The 24,311-nt window shown below is 38.4% G+C and overlaps 1 protein-coding gene across 5 annotated transcripts in view; it reads right to left on the minus strand.

Moving 5' to 3' along the window:
• Window positions 1–971: 971 nt before the first annotated feature.
• Sorcs1 (sortilin related VPS10 domain containing receptor 1) overlaps window positions 972–24,311 on the minus strand; it is a 477,489-nt gene continuing 454,149 nt past the window's right edge. Inside the window, exons 24-27 of one of the 5 annotated variants that reach the window (XM_069987934.1) lie at window positions 19,591–19,690; window positions 6,330–6,435; window positions 6,036–6,196; window positions 972–1,250 (exon numbers count right to left, since the gene is read on the minus strand). In XM_069987934.1, the coding sequence (XP_069844035.1) occupies window positions 1,171–1,250; window positions 6,036–6,196; window positions 6,330–6,435; window positions 19,591–19,690 (447 nt within the window). In that variant the 3' untranslated portion in view covers window positions 972–1,170. Of the gene's footprint in view, window positions 1,251–4,196; window positions 4,572–6,035; window positions 6,197–6,329; window positions 6,436–19,590; window positions 19,691–24,311 lie in introns of those variants that run through there. The other 4 variants (XM_069987929.1, XM_069987930.1, XM_069987933.1 and 1 more) reach the window with 4 other exon arrangements.

Raw genomic sequence — 24,311 nt, forward strand, 5'->3', positions numbered from 1 at the left:
AATGTACATTTTATGGACTCCTTAAGGAAGAGGCAAACCAATAACGATACAGAAGCCAAACTTAGTCTTTTGTGTTTTATTCTACTCTCTTGCACATTTTTGCCTCTTTGTTCAAAGGTGTAATTATTTGCTTACATTTATTGTCTGAATAGCTCCATGAACTCTGCAGCTTGAGCATTAATGCAGAAGGGCAGGGAGGTGTTGGTTCGTGAGAAACAGGGTGAAATTAGAGGCACTAGCTGGGTGAGGCTTGGCCCAAGGAGCCACTTCAGTGATCAGTACTAAATTAGACAGACTTGCTCGCAAAAGAAAACTGAAAATCAATGGTGAGTTTTTATGAAATATTTATCTAGTGCCCCCTACTGGCAACAATGTCTACTTCTTGAGGCTGAAGAAATAAAATGGAAAAAAAATTTTAGATCCTTCCCTAAATGAGCATAGAATTCAGCCAAAGCAAGTCTAAAATACAACACATGAACACATTGCTAAGTTCCAAATATGTATTGATTTGCTCAAGGTCACACATCACAGCCAGAACTACCCTCCCTCACTCCTGGTCCAAAGCTGTTGGTATTCTACCATCTGAGGTTTCAGCACATTTTCAGTTTTATTTCATTACATACAAGCTTGAATTTTCAGTGGTAAGTAAACTTTAATGGGTCTATTACCTACTAATAATTTATAATGTTAAGCTAATAACAATGAACATGTTACTCATCCCAATACAGCCCATTCCAAATGACTTTTATAGGGAATAATGCAATTTAATAAAGTGGCAGATGTTGTACAGTCAACTGGAATGACTTTGCAAGTAGAATATATGTTACTTGGTTAGGAAAACTAAACCTTGAGCCTGTGACATTGAATGAAGACTTTGGCAATTAGCCTTTATGAAATCCTATAAATACATCACTTTCATATATTGATCAAGTTTGGGGACAGAATAAATACATCAAGGCCAAGACTTTAGAGACATTATCTGTTTAATAAATATGATTGTAAAAGCAATAAACAAGAGCAATTATACATTACACTACATAGTATTTAACAAAAAATACATCAAAAAAGTCATTTTAAAATTAGAAGTAGTTCCAATACTATAAGAAAACTTTCTCTCTTTTATTTTTTTAAATTGGCTTCCTATAAAAATAAGTTGGCAAATGAAGGATTTCAATGCTCAGTTGGAATCCTGGAAAACACAGAACTGCTTCCAAGCAACCCATTGCTCTCAAAGTTGCTGTTTGGAACTTCTGAAAAAAAAGCAAAGCAAACCTCTGCATTTTGGACAGTAAACCCAATTAGGAATAAGGCAAAGGAGAAAATAATCCAAAGTAGGATAGTTCAAAGTAGAGCATGCACAGTTTGCCATCTGGGTTTTTAGAAAACATTGTTTAGCTTGCTCTGAATCTTACCTTCCACACACATCCCTTCCCAGACTCCTCTGACCTCGAGTCTGCCAAACTCCTCGTTGTGTTTGCACCTGCTATGAGTAAGTAGGTAGGCACTTGGATCCCTCCCATTTGTAGGCCCTCATTTCTACCTTCTCTTTGGAATTCAGCTAGAATGGCATAGCACTTGAGCATCCATTATGATCACCTAGATAGCTTGTTGAAATGAGATTTCTGGGGGAAAAAAGGACAATGCCATTCAGCCCCCATTAGAGTTTCTGACTTCCTCGGTCTGGGCTATAGACTCAGAACATATATTTCAAACAAGTCTAGGTGATGCTGATACTGCTGGGCAGGGAACTAAACTTGGAACACTGATAGCAAAGGTTATAGGAACTACAAGGTCTGCTCTGCCCAGGGCCTGGACCCACGAATCACCTACAAGTGGGAGGGAGCTTTGAGGAGAGGCGCCGGAGGACGCTGGAGATGCCAAATCAGTAGCTGGCCTCCTTTGGTCTCATTCGAAAACACCAAGCATCTCCTGTCTACCTGGATTTTAAAGCAAGACTCCCCATCCCTGCTTCCCTACATCTGTTCACTAACTTGCTTCACTGACAAATAGTTTTCCTAATACTATTCTAGGCAAGGCACTGTGCTGGATTGAATGTTATTCCTTTATTTATTTGTTTTTCTCCAAAATTTTGTAGTAAAGATGAATCGAACTGCAACTATGAGAATTCCCTGTGCTGGTCTGAGTGAGCCACGTTTGATTTCTAAACACTTTATCTTCCAGATTAAACTGGGAAGACTCCAACTGAAGAGAATAAACGAGGATGTGTCCTAGGAGACAGGAAACCTGGCAGGTTGGGAATCGAGTTCTGCAAATTAATGGCTGCCTCAGGCATAACCACTGCCCAGCTTCATATGGGACATCTTCAACCATCAGCCTTTCTGCTTGATTAAATGCTGCTGACAACCTTTCTACATTTCCTTGCCTGAGCTACACAAGGACCAGGATCTTTGGAAGCATGAGGACAGCCTCATTATTCCCAAGCCTCCTGTATTATCCTGTTGTTTGTTGGGGAGACACAGACAAGAAAGAGGAAGCTGGCTTCTCTGAGTTGGGTATAAGACTGCTTTCTTGTGATCTTTAGAGTGGGCTTTGTCTAGTCCAGAGGACTTCTTTCCCTAGGACTTCTTTTATGATTCCCCCTGGGAAAACGAGGAATTCATCATGCTTTGAGGAGTTGAGGATTGATGATCATTTCTTTTGCTTTGCTTTAGTCAGCTAACTTTTTCCCTTTACACTGACTTACTTTTCCTTTACTGATAACCATGATACTCTGAGATCAGAGAGCACACATGAAGCTACCGTTTCCTCCTAAGTAACCAGCATCTCATCCTAACGCAAGACTTATTCTCTCAGACTCTTTTGACACTCTTAAACATTAAGTCCATTAACCTGTTTCTCCTTCTGTTTACCATCAGTTTTATTTCACAAGTGTTCATTCTATTGTGAGAGAAGAAATGTGGACCACAAAAATGATCACAGGAAGAAATTCTCCTGCAATATAATCACCTGTTCAAACATTTCTCATAGGAATCTTCCAGAATCTGAACATACAAGGTTTTTGTTAATATGTGAAAAAAAACCACTATTCATCAGTATGTTTTCTTTTCCAAAGTACATGGCCAGGTTTGGATTGCTTTAAATACATCAACACTTTCACACATATTACATGTCTCCAGGTGGGAAAAGGCAGGAATATTTGGAAAAGACAGGTTCTAGAGGAAGAGACAAAGGATACATAAAACTATACCCTGCCGGGCAGGATGCAGCCTGGTCAGTGTGCACCAAAGCTGGCATGCTTGGGAGTATACCAAACTGACAGAGATTGGAGGCTTGCAAATGATGAGACCCAAGTTATCAGACACTAGGCCAGTATGAAGAAAATGGCAAGGAGAATGGCCAAAATCTAGTAACATGTTTGGGAATTAAAAATGAGAGCACTGGATGGATAACTTGGGAACTGGAAGGTAGAGTCAAAAACATCAATAGATCATGGCCACATATAAAGGGTAAACACACAGGAAAGCGAGAAAGTTGGAATCTACTGGGAAGATTCCATTGTCTATGTCAACTGGAACATGAGTAGGGAAAGCTACAAAGAAATGTTAAGCAGGAAACAAAGTCCCGTGTCAACAGACTTTGCTTCCAGCCTTTCTTCCTTTCCTATTGTACCTGCCTATCGTCTGTATCTTCAACTTGTAACTCCATCCCTGCGGCCACAGAGAATGGACAGAAAGCAGCCTTGTAGTCGTTGCTGATCAACAGAGCTACTACCGAAGTTAACTTAGCAGGGCGAATGAACATAAAGAAAAGTGGAATTCGAGAAACAGCTCAGGGTTTCACACTCCTGTGCATGTCTTGGGGTTTTATGAAAAGGGCTTAGGATGGCTAAGCCATCCCCCAAGCCTGTACTGCTAAAATAGCTGTTTAATCTAGAGCCAAGAATATTTCCAAAAATACATGCAGATTTCCTTGGCCTATATATGTTATGAATTTTCTACAAACACGACCGATCAGAAAAAAGAGAAGAAGAAAGGGGGAGGGGAGTGTTTTCCATTAAAATAGAGCACCTGTACACTGCCCCTCCGAACATATTCTCAAGGTATCGTCCACATGCACAGGCTTAAAGCTAAAAACCCTTGTTGTCTGTGTCTGAAGAATTAAAAAGTCCCGATGCAGTGAATGTTTGTTTTAGATTGTTTGAATTTTGATTGTTTTTTATTTTGTATTTTTTTTTGTTTTTTGTTATTTTGTTGTGTTTGTTTACTGGCGTCCTCCATTCAAACATTTACATAGGTAGGGATTTCTTTTGTGCTTTGATTCTCAGCAACTATGGAAATACTTCCTGGCAAAATAGGAAACAGAACAACAAAGGAAAGAGAAAAAATAAAGTTAGTGGTCATGAAGGATGATGCACTTGACAAGAGCGAAATTCTTTCCTGATCAGCAGGTCGCCTGCAGCCTTTGGGGGTTTTCCTTAAATTGCAAACTGAGCCCCAGCAGATCCCCGCTTTGGCGTTGAAGGTGGAGTGGCGTGTCTTGCTCTTTGCAACCGGAGAGATGAGTCACCAGGTTGAGTAGAAGGGGAGGGAGGGGAGGGTAAAGCTACTCTCCTAAGAGAAAACGTGTAACACTTATTCATTTAATGACATTGGAAATGGAAAGGTGTCAGACTTTTGCAACTGTACTGGGAGACGTTCCTGGGCGAAGGAGGAATTGCTGCTTACTTTAACAAATTAAGCCCTCCACTGTGCTTTCTACCCTGTGGAAAGGGAGCGAGCTGAGGACCCAATCACCACCCACTCCTAATGCAGCTTCATGGAGGCATTCTATGTAGAAGTGAACAGAGCCAGAGCCGGGACACGCTCCTCTGGATGTGAAGACAGAAAAGCCACAGCGATGGCGTAGTTACCATTTCTGTCTCCTTCTTCAGCGCGAGAAAAGGCACAGTGAAGACTGTACACCAGAGGAGGCTGCCATCCCTATTATTTCTGATACAATTCTATCATTGAACTCAAAGTTCCCCTTAGTATAGCCACAGACCTTTCCCATATCCATTTAAAGAGAAAGTTCTGCTCCCATTTTACATACTCAACCCCTCACCCAAGGAATGGATGGAAAAAAAAATCACGCATAAAGCCCTTTTGTATGTGATCTGGCAGTATGACATTAGAGTGAGGTACGGATAGTTATATAATCATTTTATCCACTGTGCTGGCTGTGAACCCACAGGAGCTAGGTGTGAACATTTACAGCTTCAATTCCTGAGGCCACAGACAGAAAAGAACCCACAGGAGAAATGGATCAGCGGTGGCAGCTCCATGGTTCTGTCTATCTTCCTGCCAAAACAATGTCTTGTGCAACAAACCAGACTCGCCATTTCCACTTCAGACTTGCTATGTCTAGACTTGCTATATCTAGGCTGACTTCAGAAGCAGAAAGCTACATTAAGATGACGAAGTCCATTTCAAGGCTTCTGGTAAGGGCTAGTTCAAAAACAAGTCAGGATTCTGCTCTTTAATAGTTTTTGTCCTCCTACTGGTCTCTCTTAGCAACCCTGCACCCTGGGCAAGGGGCGGGGGAAGGGAATCTTCAAAGCCATTCTCAACTTCTTGGGCTCCATGTTGCCTGAGGGATAGTTTGCAGATAACTGGCTGATTAAAACAATCTCTAGTGGGTGAGATGGTCATGGTGTGCTTTACCCTTTCCAGAACTGTCTTTAGTTGAGCCTACAATGTTTGGCTCTAGTCAATAAGTACCCATCCCTCAAACCCTGCCCAATCCTCTACCCACCAGTCCTCCCCTGTCCTCTCATATATTGTTAAAATAAATGTATACTTTTTGCTCATGATCAATTGAAACCCAGTGTTTTAGGAAAGTTTTGTTTTTTGCCAAAAGAGGAATAAATTCAATACAAGACCAAAAGCTAAATAGGAGCGAGCAAGAGGATCTTAGCTGCTTCTGTTAAGGGTGTTAGAGCAGAAGGAAGTGTTATGTGAAGCTAGAAAGTGGTTAGAACAAGGGTCAGTCGTTGACGACTCAGGCTGGGCAGCTGATGGCTACTGGTAGTCATTTACCTATGAGCTGTGATTCCACCTTCTCATCTATAAGCTGGCCAGGCCTCCTGACTTCAGTGTGAGGGAAACTGGGCCTGCTTTCAGTGTGACTGACTGGACTGATCATCTCTTGTTCTTTCTCATTCTGCATCTGGGCATAAACATTAATCCCCGGGATCTTCCTAAAACATTAACAGAAAGCATCACTGCTCTGCGTGGGAGAGGCACACCACTGCAATCAATGAGTACTTCTGAACCTGCGAGAGAGAGAGAGGGAAGAGGGAGAGGTGAGGGGGTTGGAGGGACAACACGCACCTTTTAAATTTATAGATGACGAACACGGCCAGTCCCACAAACACCACTGAGAGCAGCATCAGCATGGCAGATCCACTGTGGGTTGGTGTGAGGTCCACCAGTGGAGCTGGGGGAGAAGATGAGGCACAGGTGTAAGCAGAGACATGGCGGGGGTGGGGGAGGGTTTTAGGAATCATGTGGTTCCTACACACAAGCTCTTTGACTTGTAGATGCATCTGTTTGAGCCTGGTTTGGCCTGACACAATCCTCTACGCCTGACCTACCCAAATTCTATAGGGGAACAAGAAGCACAGATCCTGAAGGCAGGCTGCTTAGGTTCTAGCCCTTCCCTACCATTGCTGACTAGCGTATGATTCTTCAGCTTAAAGCATCCTCCGTGGCTTGAGTAGGATAATAGCATGAAATTCACTGCATGGCTTTGAGTATTAAATAAATCGTTTGTTTACTAAGCGCTTTATAAATATTAGCTTTTAGTCTATTGGTGTTTCTAGTATAATTAATCAATGCACAGGCTCTTGACTAGCGATGGCGCTCAACTTGATTAAGCTCCTCATAAGTCGAAAATATTTTATGGCAAAAATGCATTTGAATCGAGAGGGGTGACACTGATCAAGACTCAGTGTATTCATAAACTGCTTTGGTAAGTGGCAACTCCTTTGTACAACTACTTAAAGATAATAAAATTAAAATTTCATTTTATGGAAGTAACCTGCCAAACATCATAGCTTAGCCTTGCCTACTTGAAATATGCCGAGAACACTTGTTTACATTAGCCTACAGTGGGTTAAACTTCTTGACCAAAAGCATATTCTGTAATGATGTGTTGAATGTCTCATGTAATTTGCTGAGTATGTGCTGAAAGGGAAAAACAGAATGGTTGTATGGGTATGTTTTATACTACTATAACTTGAAACATCATAATATATCCTAAATCAAAGATGGTCTGTATTTATAAGAATGATACCAATTGCTATGGAATAATCTGATAATCTATATGCAAGCTATCCCCACTATGTACTTAACATGTCAAGTCACAAACAAAAACCACATTATGTGTATTATACAACTCTTCTCATCCCATCCCAACAGCTGTGAATGAAAAGACTGAAATCTGGGCCTGGGCACTGTCCCTCAGCTCTTTAGCTCAAGGATAGCATTCAACCACTTAAGCCACAGCACCACTTCTGGTTTTCTGAGTGGTGTATTGGAGATAAGAGTCTCACGGACTTTCCTGCCTAGGCTGCCTTTGAACCGCAGTCCTCAGATTTCAGCCTCCTAAGTAGCTAGGATTGTAGACATGAACCACTGGTGCGTGGCTAGAATACTCGTATTTTTTAATACAAGAAACTTAGGTCTAAGTGACTATTTTGAAAGAGCACGGACTCTGCTTCTGGGAGCAGAGAGCTTTCCATCCAATTGTCTCTAAAACTTTCCAAAGTCCTGACAGCCAATCCCAAGAGCTCCAGTCTCTCAAATGCATAAACCTCCTGTTAGACAAACCTGAAACCTCTATATCAAGTCTCCCCTTCTGAGCTCACTTTATTAGGTAGTGTGAGTGTCTGAAGCTAGGGCTCTGTGCTTGCTAGGCAGGCACTTGAACCATGCCACTAGTCCCTGAAGTTCACTCTAGAATGAGCTTCTTCATTTCCTTCTACTTCAGGGTCAAATCTGTTGGGCTTGTAATGACTCAGTAATTAGTTTCTATGTTCTCAAGAACTGATAGGTGAATAGCTCAAGTCTCCTCACAGGCACAACATGCAAGCCTAGATACTAACCTTTACTTTCCATCAATTTCAGCAAAGTCTGATATCCCAAAATGCAACCTTTTCTATTGTTTTACTCTGTTGATAGCCAAGAGGGTAACATTCTGTTCATTCAGGTAGAAATGCTTAAGAATTAATGACTGTTCTACTAATGGTCTCAGACAAGAATCTCAGCTGCTTTTGCCCTTTCAAGTATTTCAAGTATTCAAAGACCAAGCCACTTGGTCTTTGCCACTATAAAGCGTATTTCATATAATTACATGGTTTGAGTATAAATAAAGAATCAAAGCTGCTTCTTCTGGAAGAGTCTTGGTCATTACAGCAGAACGATCTTTTAGGAGGCACAGACCATAAGGAAATTCCTGCTCTGCTCTCTCTCTTATAAATCAAGGGACACTTAATGTAGAGATGTAGAGAACGTGTCTGTATGTGAGAAAGGACAGGTGTCACCATGTGCAGTGAAACACTCGGGTCCATCCACAAAGCCTAAAAATAGCTCAGAATTCACAGTGCAATTGGTAGGATGTCATTGAAGAAAGAGAGTATCTTTCATGTGTCAAAGATATTGACTCAATTGATGTGAATAAATGGAAGGCAGGTACTATGAACCCCATTACACAGAGAAGAACACTAAAATCAGCAGTGTTTAACATCATTCTAAACTAGTAAATAAGTGAGCCATTGCAAACAAAAATACAATTTCTAGCTACTCAATCTGATGGGATATAATAAATCTTACAAGGTCTTTCTAAAGATGCTGGTTAGAGTTAAGACTATGACACAGGAATAAAAAAAATAACAAGTGACACAAGTTAAAATATTACTTTTTAAAGTAGTTAGAATCTTATTTCACATAATCATATTTAGATGAATGTATATGTATATACATGCATGTTTATATGTGAATTGAGAGTGAATACAGAAATGAACCTCATATACCCATAACTCAACTTTAACAATCATCAACTAATAGCCAATCATATTTTCTCTTTACCCACATCTGATCTTCACTATCCTAGCCAGTGGTTTATTTCAAATCAATCTTATGTTTTATCATGAACAATTCTAAAAGATAAAGCTACTGCATTATCTCCTCCTCCTCCTCCTCCTCCTCCTCCTCCTCATCCTCCTCCTCCTCCTTCTTCCTCTCCCTCTCTCTGTCTTTTTGTACATTATCACAATATCATCATCATATTACAGAAATAAGAGAATATTTTAAAGGTAATCTATTGTAATGTAATGCCTTCATTTGTCAGGGAACAGATGGACCCCTGAGTAAACACAGATGGTTAGTTTGGTGGGACAAATAAAGTTAAATTCATTCTGAGCTGAATGATTTTCTAGCATAGCCAAAATAGCCATAGTTTAGTGAAAGCCTAAAGAATGCAGAACTTCTTTGAAGGAGTGGCATTTGAAATAAAATTACAAGAGGGTGCCACCTTGGCCAGGTTCTCTCTAACACCAGTGGAAACACACACACAAAAACTCCATTTCCTTTTCTCTTCCCTTCGCTGTCCCAATTTTCTCTCCACATCACAAAGTTGAGTCTTTTCATCTGAAATCAGTCACCCTCAAAACGTCATTCCTCAAGAAGCAGAATGAACACTGCTGGGTAATTAACACATTCTTTTGGGCAAGAAAGTTTCTGGACTTGGTGTTTTCAAATGAGTGTTCTTCTTTCACCTCCTCAGCCCTGCTTCAGTTAGTGACTTTTGGAATGCAGGCAGGCAGGCAGCGCAGGCAGGCAAGACACAGGCCAAGGCAATGGGAAGAGACTGAGAGTGATTGCCCTCCGGATGCCCTGGGTGGCTTCTGCTTACTGATCTGAGCCTGAATATAAACCGATCTATTATTGCTGCACACAACAGCAGCTGTATATCTTAGTTTGCTCAACATTAGGTGTATTTGTGCTTGTTTTGCAAAGGAATGCAAACTGATGATAAATGGGCTTTGGCTTGTTGTGTCGAATTAGCATAAATTAATCTCTGCTCAACAAGATAGACATGTAGGAGAAAAAGCTGAGCAGGTTTTTGCTATTACAGACACACAGGGAGGAGAAAAAAAACCCAGCAGGGATACAAGCAGTACTCCAAATGACTCACCATTTTTAACTACAGTACTGGAACATACTAGGTCTAAGCTCCTCTGAGGAACTTGGCTATGCTTGGAATTGTATTCTGCTCATAAGGACCCAGGTTGATTTGAAAAAGAGGCGTGCTTACAGGAGTACTATAATCTTGTGATTGACATAAAGCAGTAAGTGCTAACTGGTCATAATGTTTGCATAGGTAAGCAAAATCAAAACTCCATATTTCCATTCAGTAAGCACATGTGGCCCCTTTTAGAAATCAGATCATGGATCTTCCACATATGGTCTAACCAATTTCAACACCTAACAGTTTCCTCATCTGAAAAATGGGGATAAAAAAATCAGTATTTACTTTAGTAAATTGCAAGAATGAAGTGAGGTAGAGTTTATAAGACGCTGTCTCCTAGTGTGTGGCACCTATGCATGTGTAATGGTTTAGTATTACTGTATTCTTACTACCATATGTCTCAAAGTATTTTCTGTAAGAAAAGGAGCCCTGAGGGTGTGAAAAGACTTCTATGGTGAAACCATCTGGGTTAACAGTGCATTGGCATTTCACATCTGGAGATTCGGGATGCACACTGGTATTAAGGGTTCAGAATCCCAAACTGGGCGCCAGTGGCTCACACCTGTAATCCTACCTATTCAGGAAGCTGAGATCTGAGGATCACAGTTCAGAGTTAGGCTGGGCTGGATGGAATGGAGGTCATGTGTCAATAGCACAGAGAAAATTTTTCTAGAGAGCAAATGGACTCTGCTTCCATTTGCAGAGTGCTCTCATTGGACAAGGGGCATTATCTCCAGTACATACCCATGTGCAATCATGAGAATCTTAAGTATTGTTACATCTTATTGAAATAAAGCCAGAAACTGCAGGCTAGGGTAGACGAGAATTGCAGACAAAACTGGGTATTCAATTGGGAGGCCATTATCTTGAAACAGTTGTAGCTCCTTGGATTCCTATTTAAGCTACCGACCTCAGCTCTGTATAAGTGACTAGATTTTAGGAAAACTAAGCTTAAACTTTGCAGAAACTACCAAGTAACCTTAAAGTAGGCACTTTCCACTAGAATGATCTGATAAAGCTCCACTTTATAAAAAGCATTTTTCCCCTCCTGTTCTTTTTGGAAGTCTCAAACTACTGATGCTCCCAATGTTAATGGAATAGTGAAACATTGCTGGTCAAATTATTTAATATTTTATGATGCCTTGATTAAGCTATTATCATTAGAACGTGACCAATATAGCACTATTTAATTAACAATTTCCTCAGAAACATCCTGGTACAGGAACATAAGCTCACTGAAACAAGTAATGACAATTATGAGTATCTCCAACACCAAAGTTCTACCTAGTACTTCTCACCTTCCAGCCCTATATCTTCTAAATGTTGGTTTCAGTTTCTTGTCTCTTGTCTCCCTTGTCTAGGTGGCAGGATAAAAGTGTGAAGATCAAAAGGTTCTCCTGTATAATAGACACTTCAGGAATGAAACGTGTACTATCAAAGTTTATACTGACAAAGCAGATATCGCCCAGAAAAGTCCTGAACTTTTAGATATGAGAAACTTGGTGAGCATCTGGATGCTGATGACCAATATCTATAATTCTACCTAGTTGAGAGTCTGTGGTAGGGAAGATTGCAGAAAAGTTCATGACACCTTTTCTGAAGCAATAGCTAGACACCGGGGTATGTACATGTCTTCCTAACTATAATGATGAAAAGCCTAAAAATAAGTGGATCACAGTCCAGAAATGAGATCCTATCTTAAAAACAACCAGCACAAAAACAGAGCTGGATGTGTGGCTCAGCAGTGAAGTGTCTGCCTCGCAAGCCTAAGGCCCTAAATTCAAACCCCATAGCATCAAGTAAGTAACTGAATACATAAATTAGTTGCAGTTCTGTGTCCTTGTTACCACTTATTTCTAATCTGGTATGTTTGTAACCCCTTCCTGATCGCTGGCCTCAGCACTCTCTGAACAACGGTTTCTCCAGACATTTTTCAGGCTTGGCCAATACAAATCAGTTACTCTGTGGTCATTTTAACCCTTTCATGGGCTTCAGTACTTGTACATAAACTAATAAATAATACATTAGGAAGTAGAGCCACTTCCCTGTGGGGCTTTGGTAGATGTGTGAAGAGTACTACAGTCATTTGGGGGCCGGAATACATTTACATCCCCTGGTACCTGCTATTACTTCTCATAACACTTTTGTGATTTAATGACAGTTAAAAAATAACTGGGTGCCTGTATCTGTGAAATAAGCTAATTACTCAAAGAAGAAAATGTATTTAATTATAAAAGAAACAGGGACAGAAAAATACGATCACCATGATTTTACTCAGAAAAGATTTGCAAATGATAACTAGGGCAACCAGATAGATTTATTGGCTCTGGGATAAATTCACTCATACTAATTTCAGCTCTAAATGGAAAATGTTATTCAGACAATTTATTTCATGTTACACTTCAGAGCTGCACAACAAGTTGGTATCTGTGTCTGTAATGGTGTGTCCTTTCTGCAGCTTCTTGCCTCATGTTAATTCTATCTTCAAATGGAAAGTGTCTTTTTCAATGTGAAGCTTGAGGACAGAATTCATGATGTATTCCCATCTAGGCTGAAATTTGGAATTTCTATCCACCCTCTCCTCCACCTTAACTCCTCACATCTACACTGGTAGCAACTGGTACCTGGAAATATTAATTCTCTAATTTTGATGTGATAAGATCTTTTTATTACACCTGCAAAAGAAATTAAACCAATCAGCCACAACGTGGAGGCCAAGGTAGCACAAGATAACAGTTTTATTATGACACCCACACCTATCCTTGAAAAAGGACAGTACCCCTAAATGTAACTGTTTAAACTAGGCAACTGATAAGAAGGCACAGAAACCATATTACTCCGTATTTTTTTTCATGTATTTTTAGTTTGAGATTTAAGACCTATCATTGCGGGGGTGGGAGGAGACTTGCTCATCCTTTTTTATTATCATGTGTATGTGTGTGTTTCCAAATCTCCAGGATAATAATAAACCACAGGAAAGCTGAGAGTAAAAAAACATTCTGATTCTTACTTCTGTTCAGAAACACAGTAAGATAAGGAGGGATACTCTTTGTTTCATATTGGCACATGGAAAAGTATCTACTTAATGTCATGGGTTTAATGCTCCTGAACCTCAACAGCTATTAAATTATCTTTGCCATATAGATTCTGGTTCACACTAATCATTTTTCAATAGCTTCATGACCACTGGTCTGGGCTAGAATTGGCCATTCGTTTATATTATGGATATGATATGAGTCATTTTTCTTTTTCAACTTCATTTTTCTTTCCCTGCTTCCTTCCAATGCCCTCCACCCATTCTGCCAATTAGGTTGTCTCAGAGTACACCAAGGAATTATATTTTAAAGTTTATTACTAATTTCCTCTGACATTTTTATCACAGACCCTTCTGACTTCTCTGTTTTAATGGATGTCCCAGTTTTAAATCATATTTATTGCTGGAGGCCTTATATACCTCATTGTACATATGAATTTCTATCTGTGGAAAGTTCTTTAACAGTGCTTGTTGAGGCTGATTGCAGAAGCATCATTTAGGAGAACCTCCTGTATATTTCTGAGATTTTTCACTGTGTGAAGTCAAGCTTGGAAAGTCTCCTTTCTCATAATACTTCCTAGGTTAATTGCAAATGTTGCTGGGATTGTGGGCAAATGCTATGCCACAAAGAACTCAATCTTGATTTGAGAACAAGTTTTCTAACCACAAGAGTGGGTTTCTTTCATCCCAAAAGAGCTAAAGGAACTATCAGACCCAGCAATTGAATTCCTTTGTGCAGAAATTTCACTACCCAATCTCAGTTCATTTGCCCAATAAATCAATGCCTCTGGTAAAATGCAAATGACCCCCCATAAGTGGTTGTTTGCTTTCAGGTGCAGATTAATCTAGTTAGGCTTTTGTGATCTCATATAAAATGCCAGTGGAGTCCCTTGCCTGACCTCTCTTTGCATCTCATTCTCGTGCAGATAGTTATGTATTCTGTCATAGAAAAGCCAACAAGAATTTATGACTTTTTCTACTCTCCCAAACCAGCCATATATAGGGACTGAATTTGGACATGGTGATCAGTGTTCATGAGAGCAAAGACACAGATCTGGATTTGCACCAGCCGTTTAGGACTTTGATTTACCATTCTGCAAAGCAGAATGTGCTCATGTGAGAACCTAGTAGGAGGTGCTCAAATAAACTTCAGAGTTAAATATATATTTTGGTCTTCTCCTTTGAGTTTGAAACATCTATGGCTAGCTTCACATGGTTCTCTTTTTTCACCACTTAAATGTTTTATCGACATTAGATTCAACCTAAACTACCAGACTGTTCTTCAGCAAATAAGAGCTGTCTCCTCCTCTCCTTCTAGTTTCTCATTTCTAAATATATCAAAAAATACTCCCTCTTAACATATGACTAAAAAAAGCCTATGTTCTAAAGAAAAAAACATTTTTTTTCAGTTGTGGGGCTCAAACTCAGGGCCTGGGCGCTGTCCTTGAGCCTCTAGCGCTCTACCACTTAAGGCAGAGAGTCACTCCTGTCTAATAGTGACTTTTCAGCCCAGGCTGGCTTTGAACAATGATCCTCAGATCTCAGCCTCCTGAATAACTAGGATTACAGGCGTGAGCCACCAGCACCGGCCAAGAAAAAGAATTTCAAAACATCCTATTATCCATACATTTTCTTTTCTTTTCTTTTCTTTTTTACTCTGAAAATACCGTACAGAGGGGTTACAATTACATGGGCAAGGTAATGATTTATTTTCTTTAAGATGTTGTAAAAGGAGTTGATGGATACAATGCATATTGATCAATGTATATGTGACTTTTTCCCTTTACCATATATATCACACTTTATGATTTCAAATCTATATTCATAAAAGTTTCCTCACTATCACAGAAGGATGATGGTCAATAAAATTGACAGTATATTGGCAAATTTGTTTTTCTGGAATTTGATCCTCTCCTCTTGATCATAATTTTCTTAGTCAGAAAATTTACCAATTTTGAACATTTGAGGAAATATAGAAATATGTCCTGGGCTTTTTCAGAGAATTCATCTTTGTACAAATAACAGTATAATATTACCTTGCTGCAACTTTGCTCTACATAGTTTTTCAACTGGTGTGCTTAATTCCTCCTATTCTGGTAGAATAGTCAACCTAAAGTTCCGTCTTTTTCAATCCTTCTGCATGTAAGGGTTCCATTTCATGTTTATAATTGGCAAATGTTCATGCATTAGTATTTGTGCTTCATGTTTATACATCCTACAGTGAGTGAGAGTATCTTAATCCATTTCAGATCCCCTGGGAAGCCAAAGGCTTAGGAGCAAAACTGAACAGTGAGGCCTAGAGCTATGTGGGGAATAAGATATAGTAAATTTGAAATGGACAGTCCAGCTGGATAAATATCAACTTGCTAGGGGCAATCAAACACTATTGGCATTTTGGAGATATTTACTTAGTAGCTCAGATTTGTTCTTCCACAAATGCTTACAGAAATTAAATTCTTTGCTTCAGATTTAAAGCCTCCCTGTGTGTCATAAGAAAATTCATTGAAATGACATCATCACTCTTAAACTATATGATGATAATTAATGGCATGTATTAATTACATATCTAATGATTTGTAAAAGCAATACTCTGTAGGAACCTGATACATTCCAGTTCTCTGCTAAATGCAATGACAGAGTTAATGTAAAGATGACATGAAATGTTACCATGTTAAATAGGAGTGATGAAGATGGTGATGACAATCCAATGGCCAAGGTCACCACTGTCTGACAGACACTGATTTAAAACTGATGATTGTGAGGGTCATGGTCACCACCGTCAGGTAGATTCAGATTTTTTAAAAATATGTAAGTTCAGAGAAGGAGAAGACGCTATTCAGGGAAAACTCTCTGGAAAGGTATCAAATATTGTTATTGAGTTGATCCTTAAAATAAACACGGCTGGGAATGTGGCTTAGTCTTAGAGGCTTGGCTGGTATGCATGAGGCCCTGGGTTTGAGTCCTTCGTACCACATAAACAAAAAATAAATAAATAAAAGAAATTAAGAGACAATAATATTGAAAAATTAGTTTGAAAATGAATACAAATAGATTTAGAGGATGGACCATCATGAGTAATAGCACAGGCAAAGGTATCTTTGCCCTTAGACAGGAGTACATCCAGCCTATTCCCAGCTGGGTCAATTTCTAATCTCTTTCGCAACCATCTGGATTCTTCTACGATGTCATGGCTTTTGTTTATCAAACATGGATGCTAGTAATCAGGAAAGACAAAGGCTGTGACCATCCTTCACAGCAGAAGAATGTGGTTCTCAGTATCTCCTGATTCTCACACAATCAAATCCATCTTTTCCTTAGCCGTGTTCAGAAACATATCTGGCAAGAGCCGGTATGCCCTCAAAAGGACTTATATAGTATGCGAGAAGCATAGGCATGTATGAGAACAAACAAGGACGTCACTCCAACTTTAGCTTAGCTTAGAAAAGAAAGTTAAAGAGTTTCCCAATAGAACATGTAGGGGGGAAGACAAGAAAAATCCAGTCATCTAATGCTATTCAGGTATCTGCAAATACTTACCTTGTGCTTCCATAAAAGCAACAGTGAACTGAATTTGAAAAACAAAATAAGGCTAGTAAATTTTTGAAAGGAGACAGTTGTTTTCCCTTAGAGACCAGGGAAATTATGCATTGCTTCTCTCATCAGCAACATACTCTGGCTCAAACATCTTTTAAAATAAGGCTGCTGAACATCTGCTAAGCAATTAATGGAATGCAGCGGTCGCTATAATGGTCCCTGGGAAGGTTTTAGCAATCTTGCTTATGAGACATGAAATGTTGCAAACAATGGTCCTTTTCTAATTTTTGTTTTAATTTTTCTTTCCTGCAGGAAGTGTGGGAAGAGAAAGGGATTTGGGGTGAAAGCCCTTAAGGTCTTCTTCTGCTAAATTTCTCATTCACTCCAGACTCCCCCACCCTCCTTTCTTTAAACTATCCACATACAAATTTGTTCACTTCAACTTAATTTTAAAAATATGGAAAATATATCAAATCCAGCAAACCTGAACCTAAAGTACTAAAGCATCTATTTATGAAAAAAAAAAGAAAAATCCCTGTGTGTGTGTGTGTGTGTGTGTGTGTGTGTGTGTGTGTGTGTGTGTGTGTGTGTGTGTGTGTGTTTTGGTAGACTTAAAAGGGTATGACAATGTGATGTCCAAATAAATAACTTTAAAAATATGGAAAATATATCGAATCCACCATATAGTCAGTTATTAAGAACGATATGCTATCAGGTTTGGGCATTTGTTAGTCATTACACTGGAACGAACTAAGTTAATATCAAGACTATCAAGCCACAACAGAAATCTCTATAACGCCAGGTGATCAGGTTTGGAATGTAACTGCCAAAAGAGCCTACTGTCAAATGCAATATGAAAGCATGCTACATAAACACCATGGCTGCCAGTACGATCTTTTCTCACTCTCCAGATTGGACCAGAATCAGATTCCACTTTAGCCTAGATCTACAATTTTTCTTTTGGTTGGTTTTGTGCCCTTAGTTCCTACATATCTGTGGCAAAAGTCTGTGAAATCTCCTTATGCTGAGATTCCCAGTAGCATACCTCTCTTCTTTCAACAATTCTTCCCAGAATCCCTAATCTGAACCCAAACTCTTAGCCATGAATAAACTAGAAACAAGATTTGTAGAAAAAGCAATCTTCTAAATACTGTATTATTCCCTGCCATATGGAGTTTACACCCACAGGATAAAAAAACCTCTCATGCATATAAGGAATGGCCGTTCACTTCGCTATGACTGCCTGGGTGTCTTCTGATGTCCTTGCTGGATCCGGTTCCTGACCAGGCTAAGGTCCAAGCCAGTCACAAGTAACTAATAACCCACTTTTAAAATCTCTACTTTCAATCTGAAAAGCCTGTTATCTTCCCAAGAGAACTTGTACTTTAATCCTCCTACTTCTGGAGTGTTTGCATTTTACTCCTGTGAACTGCTAAACCCAACAGAAATTTGAAATAACAGCTGAAATTTATCAAAACAATGTAAGCCATATGTGAGACATAGTAACTTAACCAAAAAGATAACAAGTACTGCAGGAACACTATGGGGAGAAGGAGAAGGTTGAAATGAAGGAAGTTTCTAGCATTAAGGGGGGAGGCTGGGAAGAGATGTGAAGGGTAAACAAAGGAGGAGGCTGCAATGCTTGGTAAGAAATGTACGCATTATCCTGCCCATGTAATTGTAACCCCTCTGTACAGTATGTTCACAAATAAAATTAAATTAAATTAAATAAAAAGAATTGGAGAAGCAGAGCTATTTCTCGGCTTAACTTGCCCAGGGCCTGCTCTGTCTCCCCTCCACATCTGAGAGGCTTCTGGCGAAGACTTAAAAGGGTTGCTTTCTGAAAATTCATTTATTATATAGATATTATAAAGACAAATGTTTACATCACAAATGGAAAAATCTGGCCACTTCGCTTCACAGTCACAATTCAGTATGGAATAACATAAGCCACATGGAGTTTCACCCTATAAACTCAAAGGGACCAAGTGTTTCTACCATGAGAGAAGATGATGAGCTCCTACATAGGTAAGCCTCTTCTCAAATGTCTCCATGGCTTCTCAGAGCACACTTAGATAAGTCCAGATGACACATCCAGGCAAGTTCCAGGGGTCACTTCCATATGCTACATTTATGACCAAGGAATTTTTTTTAGCTTTTAAGGCAATTGGAAAATTGTTAATATTTTTCTATGAAATGCTAATAAGGCAATCCAAGAGGAATAGAGACTAATGTCCAGTCTGCTTGGCCTTTCTCTAGTCCTGAGGCTGCTCTAGGAATTGCCAGCAAACCTGAAGAAGGTGTTGGGAATGGCAGTTCGTCGATCATTTATTTGGTGCCTTCAAGAGCCTGATGTCTTTTTCTGTACCAGGTACCACATTACCTTACATGTAAATAAAGGGAATTCTCATAACATGAATGATTTGTAAATACAGCTGTGTAGAAAGACTTGTAAAAAATATTTAAAAGGTTAATGTTCCAGGAGTTTTGTTGAGATGCAACATGTTATGTTGTAAAAAGATGTATCTAAGTGATTTGTTGATGGTTTACCCTGACCTCCCACCCCAGAAAACTAGGTATCATTTTCCTCTCTTACTCATCTTGTTCCTCATCGAGGCAGACATATGAAACAAGCAACCTGCCAAGATCTGAGACCCAAATTATTATGACTTGCAGTGGTTAACATTTAGCCCTGATACACTGAATGAAACAGAAAATGGGAATTTTTCCTTCCTGAAGCCATGATCTAGAGCTGTGGAACAAGGAAAACTGACCTGCTGTCAAATGTGCTGCATGGACAAGAACTTGAACTCCAGGCTTCAACTCAAAGTGCACTGAGTTTTGGTTGAGCTTGTGGATCAGTACTTCTGATATCTGAAAGAAGTGATAAGAGTTACTTAATGCCACCAAAATCATTATAATGACCAGGAAGAAACATGCATATTTACTGTGTTTACCAAGACACCCTATAATTAGACTTGTAAATATTATATATAAATACATATGTGTGTAGATATGTACATATATGACTTACAGAATTTTGATTCTTTTATTCTAAAGTATGTGGATGTAATTATTTTAAAGAATGATATGACTTTATGTCCTTATTGCTACAAAATAATACCAAATCTTAGTAAAAAAAGATATATTCTACTTTTTAAAAATTATATTTTTATTATATTCAAGTAGTTGTGCAAAATAGTTACCATTCAACAAATCAATTTATAAGTATAATTCTTAAAAGTTGCCCTGCAATAGCTTAGAAAGGTTGTACCTATTTTTAGGGTTTACTTGTTGTACATAAATACTTAGAATGAATAGTTACATGGAAGTCACTTATTCTAGTGAAAGCTATATGCATTGTATCATTAGCTTATGTTAATTATATTGGGGGTGGGAAATTTCATTGTTATATTCCCATTTAGGTTTATACTTTAATCAGTATCGCCCCTTGTATTCACAGCATATACATTTATTTTACATTGCTCTTTCTGTAAACTGTATTCTGTGGCTTTCTATGAATAAGTGCTTTTGGACCATTTATTGATCAATATTTGTAATTTATATTTATATATTTATAATAAATTATTCAGTTGAAACAGTGTAGTCACAATTTAAGTAATGGCTTGGCTAATCCCTGTCTCACATGGACTTTATCTAAAGAGCTCTTTTGCTGGAACATGTTTACTGTATATATACATGAGATTCTGCATTATGGAATATAGTTCTAAGTATGGGACACAGATCTTAGTTTGAGTAGAAACGTCATAAAGTTATATTGTAGAGCTATTGTAAAAATTTGTTCTTTTTTGTTTAGAGTTAAAAAAGTATTTTGATTTTTTTTTTTTTTTTGCTTATGTGGTGCTGAGGAATTGAACCTAGGACTTCATGCATGAGAGACAAGCACTTTACCACTGAGCCAACTTCCCAGCCCTAAAAAAGTATTTTGTTTGCTTATACTTTTGAGATCAAATCACACTCCTATTTATTTTTTATCTGGTACCATTGATTTGCTCTGCGTGTGTGTGTGTGTGTGTGCGCGCGCACGTGCATGCATGCATGAGTATGTGTGTGTTGTGTATTGTAATCATTATTTTCATGCTTATTTGATGGGTTATTGAAGCCAAATTAAATGCTTTCTGACCATCTTTTGCTATTGAATTGAAATTCCTTATTTCTTTCATTTTCTATTGACTTTAATTTTCTCCACTGAGTATCCAAATGGCACCTGTGAGCCTTTTAATAATTAAACCATGCCTGGTGACTTAGTTTTGAAGCAGAACCACTCCTAGAAGTCCATGGTTGGTAATGGAACTGAATTGTCCTGAATATGAACTTCTTTGCTGAGCAAGAGAAATGCAGATGACCTTCCTCATCTTGTGTCTGAACACCTGGAATCCAGAGCAAGGGTGGCCTCTCAAATAACATCATTTTGCAGGAAAACAAGACCATTACAACTTGTTAAAAACAACTCTGCTCTCTCTACTAAGAAATTATGTTTCTTAAGTACTAGCAGTCTTCCAGCATAGTCCAACTTTAGAGAAGAATGGATTTCTAAAAGAGACAGTATTAAATGTGTTTCATCATTTTCTCTAGCTCTTACACTGGTAGGAATCTGACAATTAGTTTTCAGTGTAGATTCATTCCAAAGGCTATGGAGTGCACATACATATATTAATGTACATATATACATTATATACACAATCTAAAATATGCACTAATAAATATATTCTACACATAATATATATGTTTTGTTATAAATATTTATATATGTTATCTAGCACATACCTACATACAAACACACACACATGCATGTATTCATGTGTATGTAGTGGCAAAATCATTTAACCAAATATGAAATACTTTTCTGAAGCAACTATGAAATTAGCCTGTTTTGTTGATGCTATCACACAGAGTAAAAGGGAGCTATATATTTGCAAGAGAATGCCTTCCCACTTCCAAGCAGGTGAGGCAAAATTTATTTCTTATCCCTGAAAATATTTTCCCTTAAGTGAGAGATATAAATAACTAAACCAAGAAATAAGTTCATCAGGAACAGTCTACTTCTAATTTATAATCTCCGGTCCAGTCTCTTATGAAAATAATTAACTTCCCAGATGTGTTTTGCTTTACAGAAGTGTTTTACTGGTTTTATCTGTATTATATAAAAAAAACTAAGCAGGCTATGCTTAATAATGATCTGGTAACAGATATCATGTTTCATGTGTTTAACTTAGATCAAAGGATCTTCAGTGAGGAATGCACTCTGTAGAAAAGAATATATAAATATAAACAATACTAAATGAAATTTATAGTCCATACAAGAATAGTCCCAATTACAACCATGTACTGCTATACTCCAAGAAATTAGTATGACAGTGTTTTTAGGTTTTGACAATATTTTAAATGTCTATCATGTCACTTACACAAGTAATCATGAGATGCAACATGTACTTTGAAGTATATTGTCTGTGCATTAAGTGTTCTAAGATATATAAAAATAGATCTGCCTGAGTAGATTTAGAGTGTTTAAAAACATAGCATATTCTTCATTATCTCCACTCTCTGATTCATCTGTAAAATAAAACAAGTTTAAAACAACATCTCCAATGTCACTGACCAATAAAGACTGCAGCAATAGGCAATTCCTAACACCATCCTCAGGATTTCAAGTTTCTTCCCAACAGCTTACACAATTTGTGATAGCCGAGGGAGTCTTGCTTATGAAAATAATAACATAAACTGCTATGTACAGAGAACTATGGTAAAAGCCTGAATGAGAAGAACAGACACTTGCACAATAAGGACTCAAGTGAAATAATGTGTGACTGTTGCAAGATGGAACCTGATGAAGCAAGTTGAAATCATTTCCTTTTTCTGTCCACTGAAAAGGACATTTTCTTAGCAAATTTCATTTATCCTTAATACTGTCATCTCTTGTCTGTTGCTCTCCTACACAGTCCATTTCCCATCCTACTTCAGCTAAACAATCATAGCCAAAGAAATAACATGTTATTCCTGGTATTGGCCTATTTGGTAGACTATGTCTATGATTCAGATGCAGCCCCACTTCATTTAAATGGCCACTTGAAAGGACTATGGAGACTCACTACAAATCCTAGAAAAGCCACCTTCAAAATGATGTCGTGAGAGAGACCTACAATGGCAAGAATGCCAATTCTCCTTGCGTCCTTCACAAAAGATAAAGATACTAGCAGTTAGAATCCGCTAAGTTAGATCAAGGTAACAATGACAAAGGACTCAACAAAGACATGTTTCCTACTCAAAAATCATATCTGCTGTAGGTATCCAGCTCGTTATGATCACACAGGGAACCAAAATGGTAGAATGGCCATTCCAAACATTTCTATTCTTTATGTCACAGGAAGGGAAAGTAGTTCTCAAGGGTTTGTGAGCATCTGAATTCTTCAGATTGGAAATGCTGTGTAATCAAGTCTGTTCCCAACTCACAGCTTGCAGAAGATCTATGGCTCTTGCCAAGCAGGAAAAAACTCATAGGTACAATACCATCATGTACACACAAGGCAGAGAGAGAGAGAGAAAGTTAGAGAGAGAGAGAGAGAGAGAGAGAGAGAGAGAGAGAGAGAGAGACAGAGAGAGAGACAGAGAGAGAGAGAGAGAGAGAGAAAGAAAGAAAGAAAGAAAGAAAGAAAGAAAGAAAGAAAGAAAGAAAGAGAGAAAGAAAGAAAGAAAGAGAGAAAGAAAGAAAGAAAGAGAGAGAGAGAGAAATACTTAGCCAGAAACTGTGATATTCACCTTCTGCCCCATTTTTACTGAAATCATCATGGGACACCAAACTCAGAATATCAGTAAGGAAATGAAAATTCTTCAGAGGAAACAACATGGAAGGTCAACATCAACAGAGCATTTGCTTATTTTATAAAACACATAGACTAGGAATGGGTACAAGATAAGAACCCTAAGATATGTATTTAAATGTTTTTTTTCTTTCATGCATTTGTTTCTAACGCATTTATAAGATTATTTCTTTGTTGCTTTGTATGTCCCTCCCCCCACAGTATAACTCCTACTTTCACTGTAAAATAAAAGACATACATTGAAAATTAACTTCGATAAGTTTATCAGTGACTATGAGTCAAAATTACTAATGCTTATGTACAAAGCTGGGATGAGAAATGCAACCATTGATGAACAAAAAATGGTGCTCTAGTGCCAAGTGTAGAGACTGGTTGACCTTGGAGCTGGGATGACCTTGGAGCTGCCCCCGTTGCTCTATTTTGTGCATGTCACATTACTAAGGATCCCTCCAACTAGCATCTGAGGAAGCTGTTTGTTTTAAAAAAGGAAGCTCTATCCCAGCTCATCCCACATGAATTTCTAGATTAAATCATGAGGAAGCCATAGGGTCAAAAACTAAATTCTAGCTAAAACTAGCTTATTTGATCCTATTCTTTCCTAGCAGAAAAGATTCAGCTTGATTACAATGCTAACAGAAGTGTCCTGGATGATGTAC

The sequence above is a fragment of the Dipodomys merriami genome, unplaced genomic scaffold (assembly GCF_024711535.1).
Source record: "Dipodomys merriami isolate MVZ:Mamm:240054 unplaced genomic scaffold, mDipMer1.0.p SCAF_35, whole genome shotgun sequence".
Classification (NCBI taxonomy): domain Eukaryota; kingdom Metazoa; phylum Chordata; class Mammalia; order Rodentia; family Heteromyidae; genus Dipodomys; species Dipodomys merriami.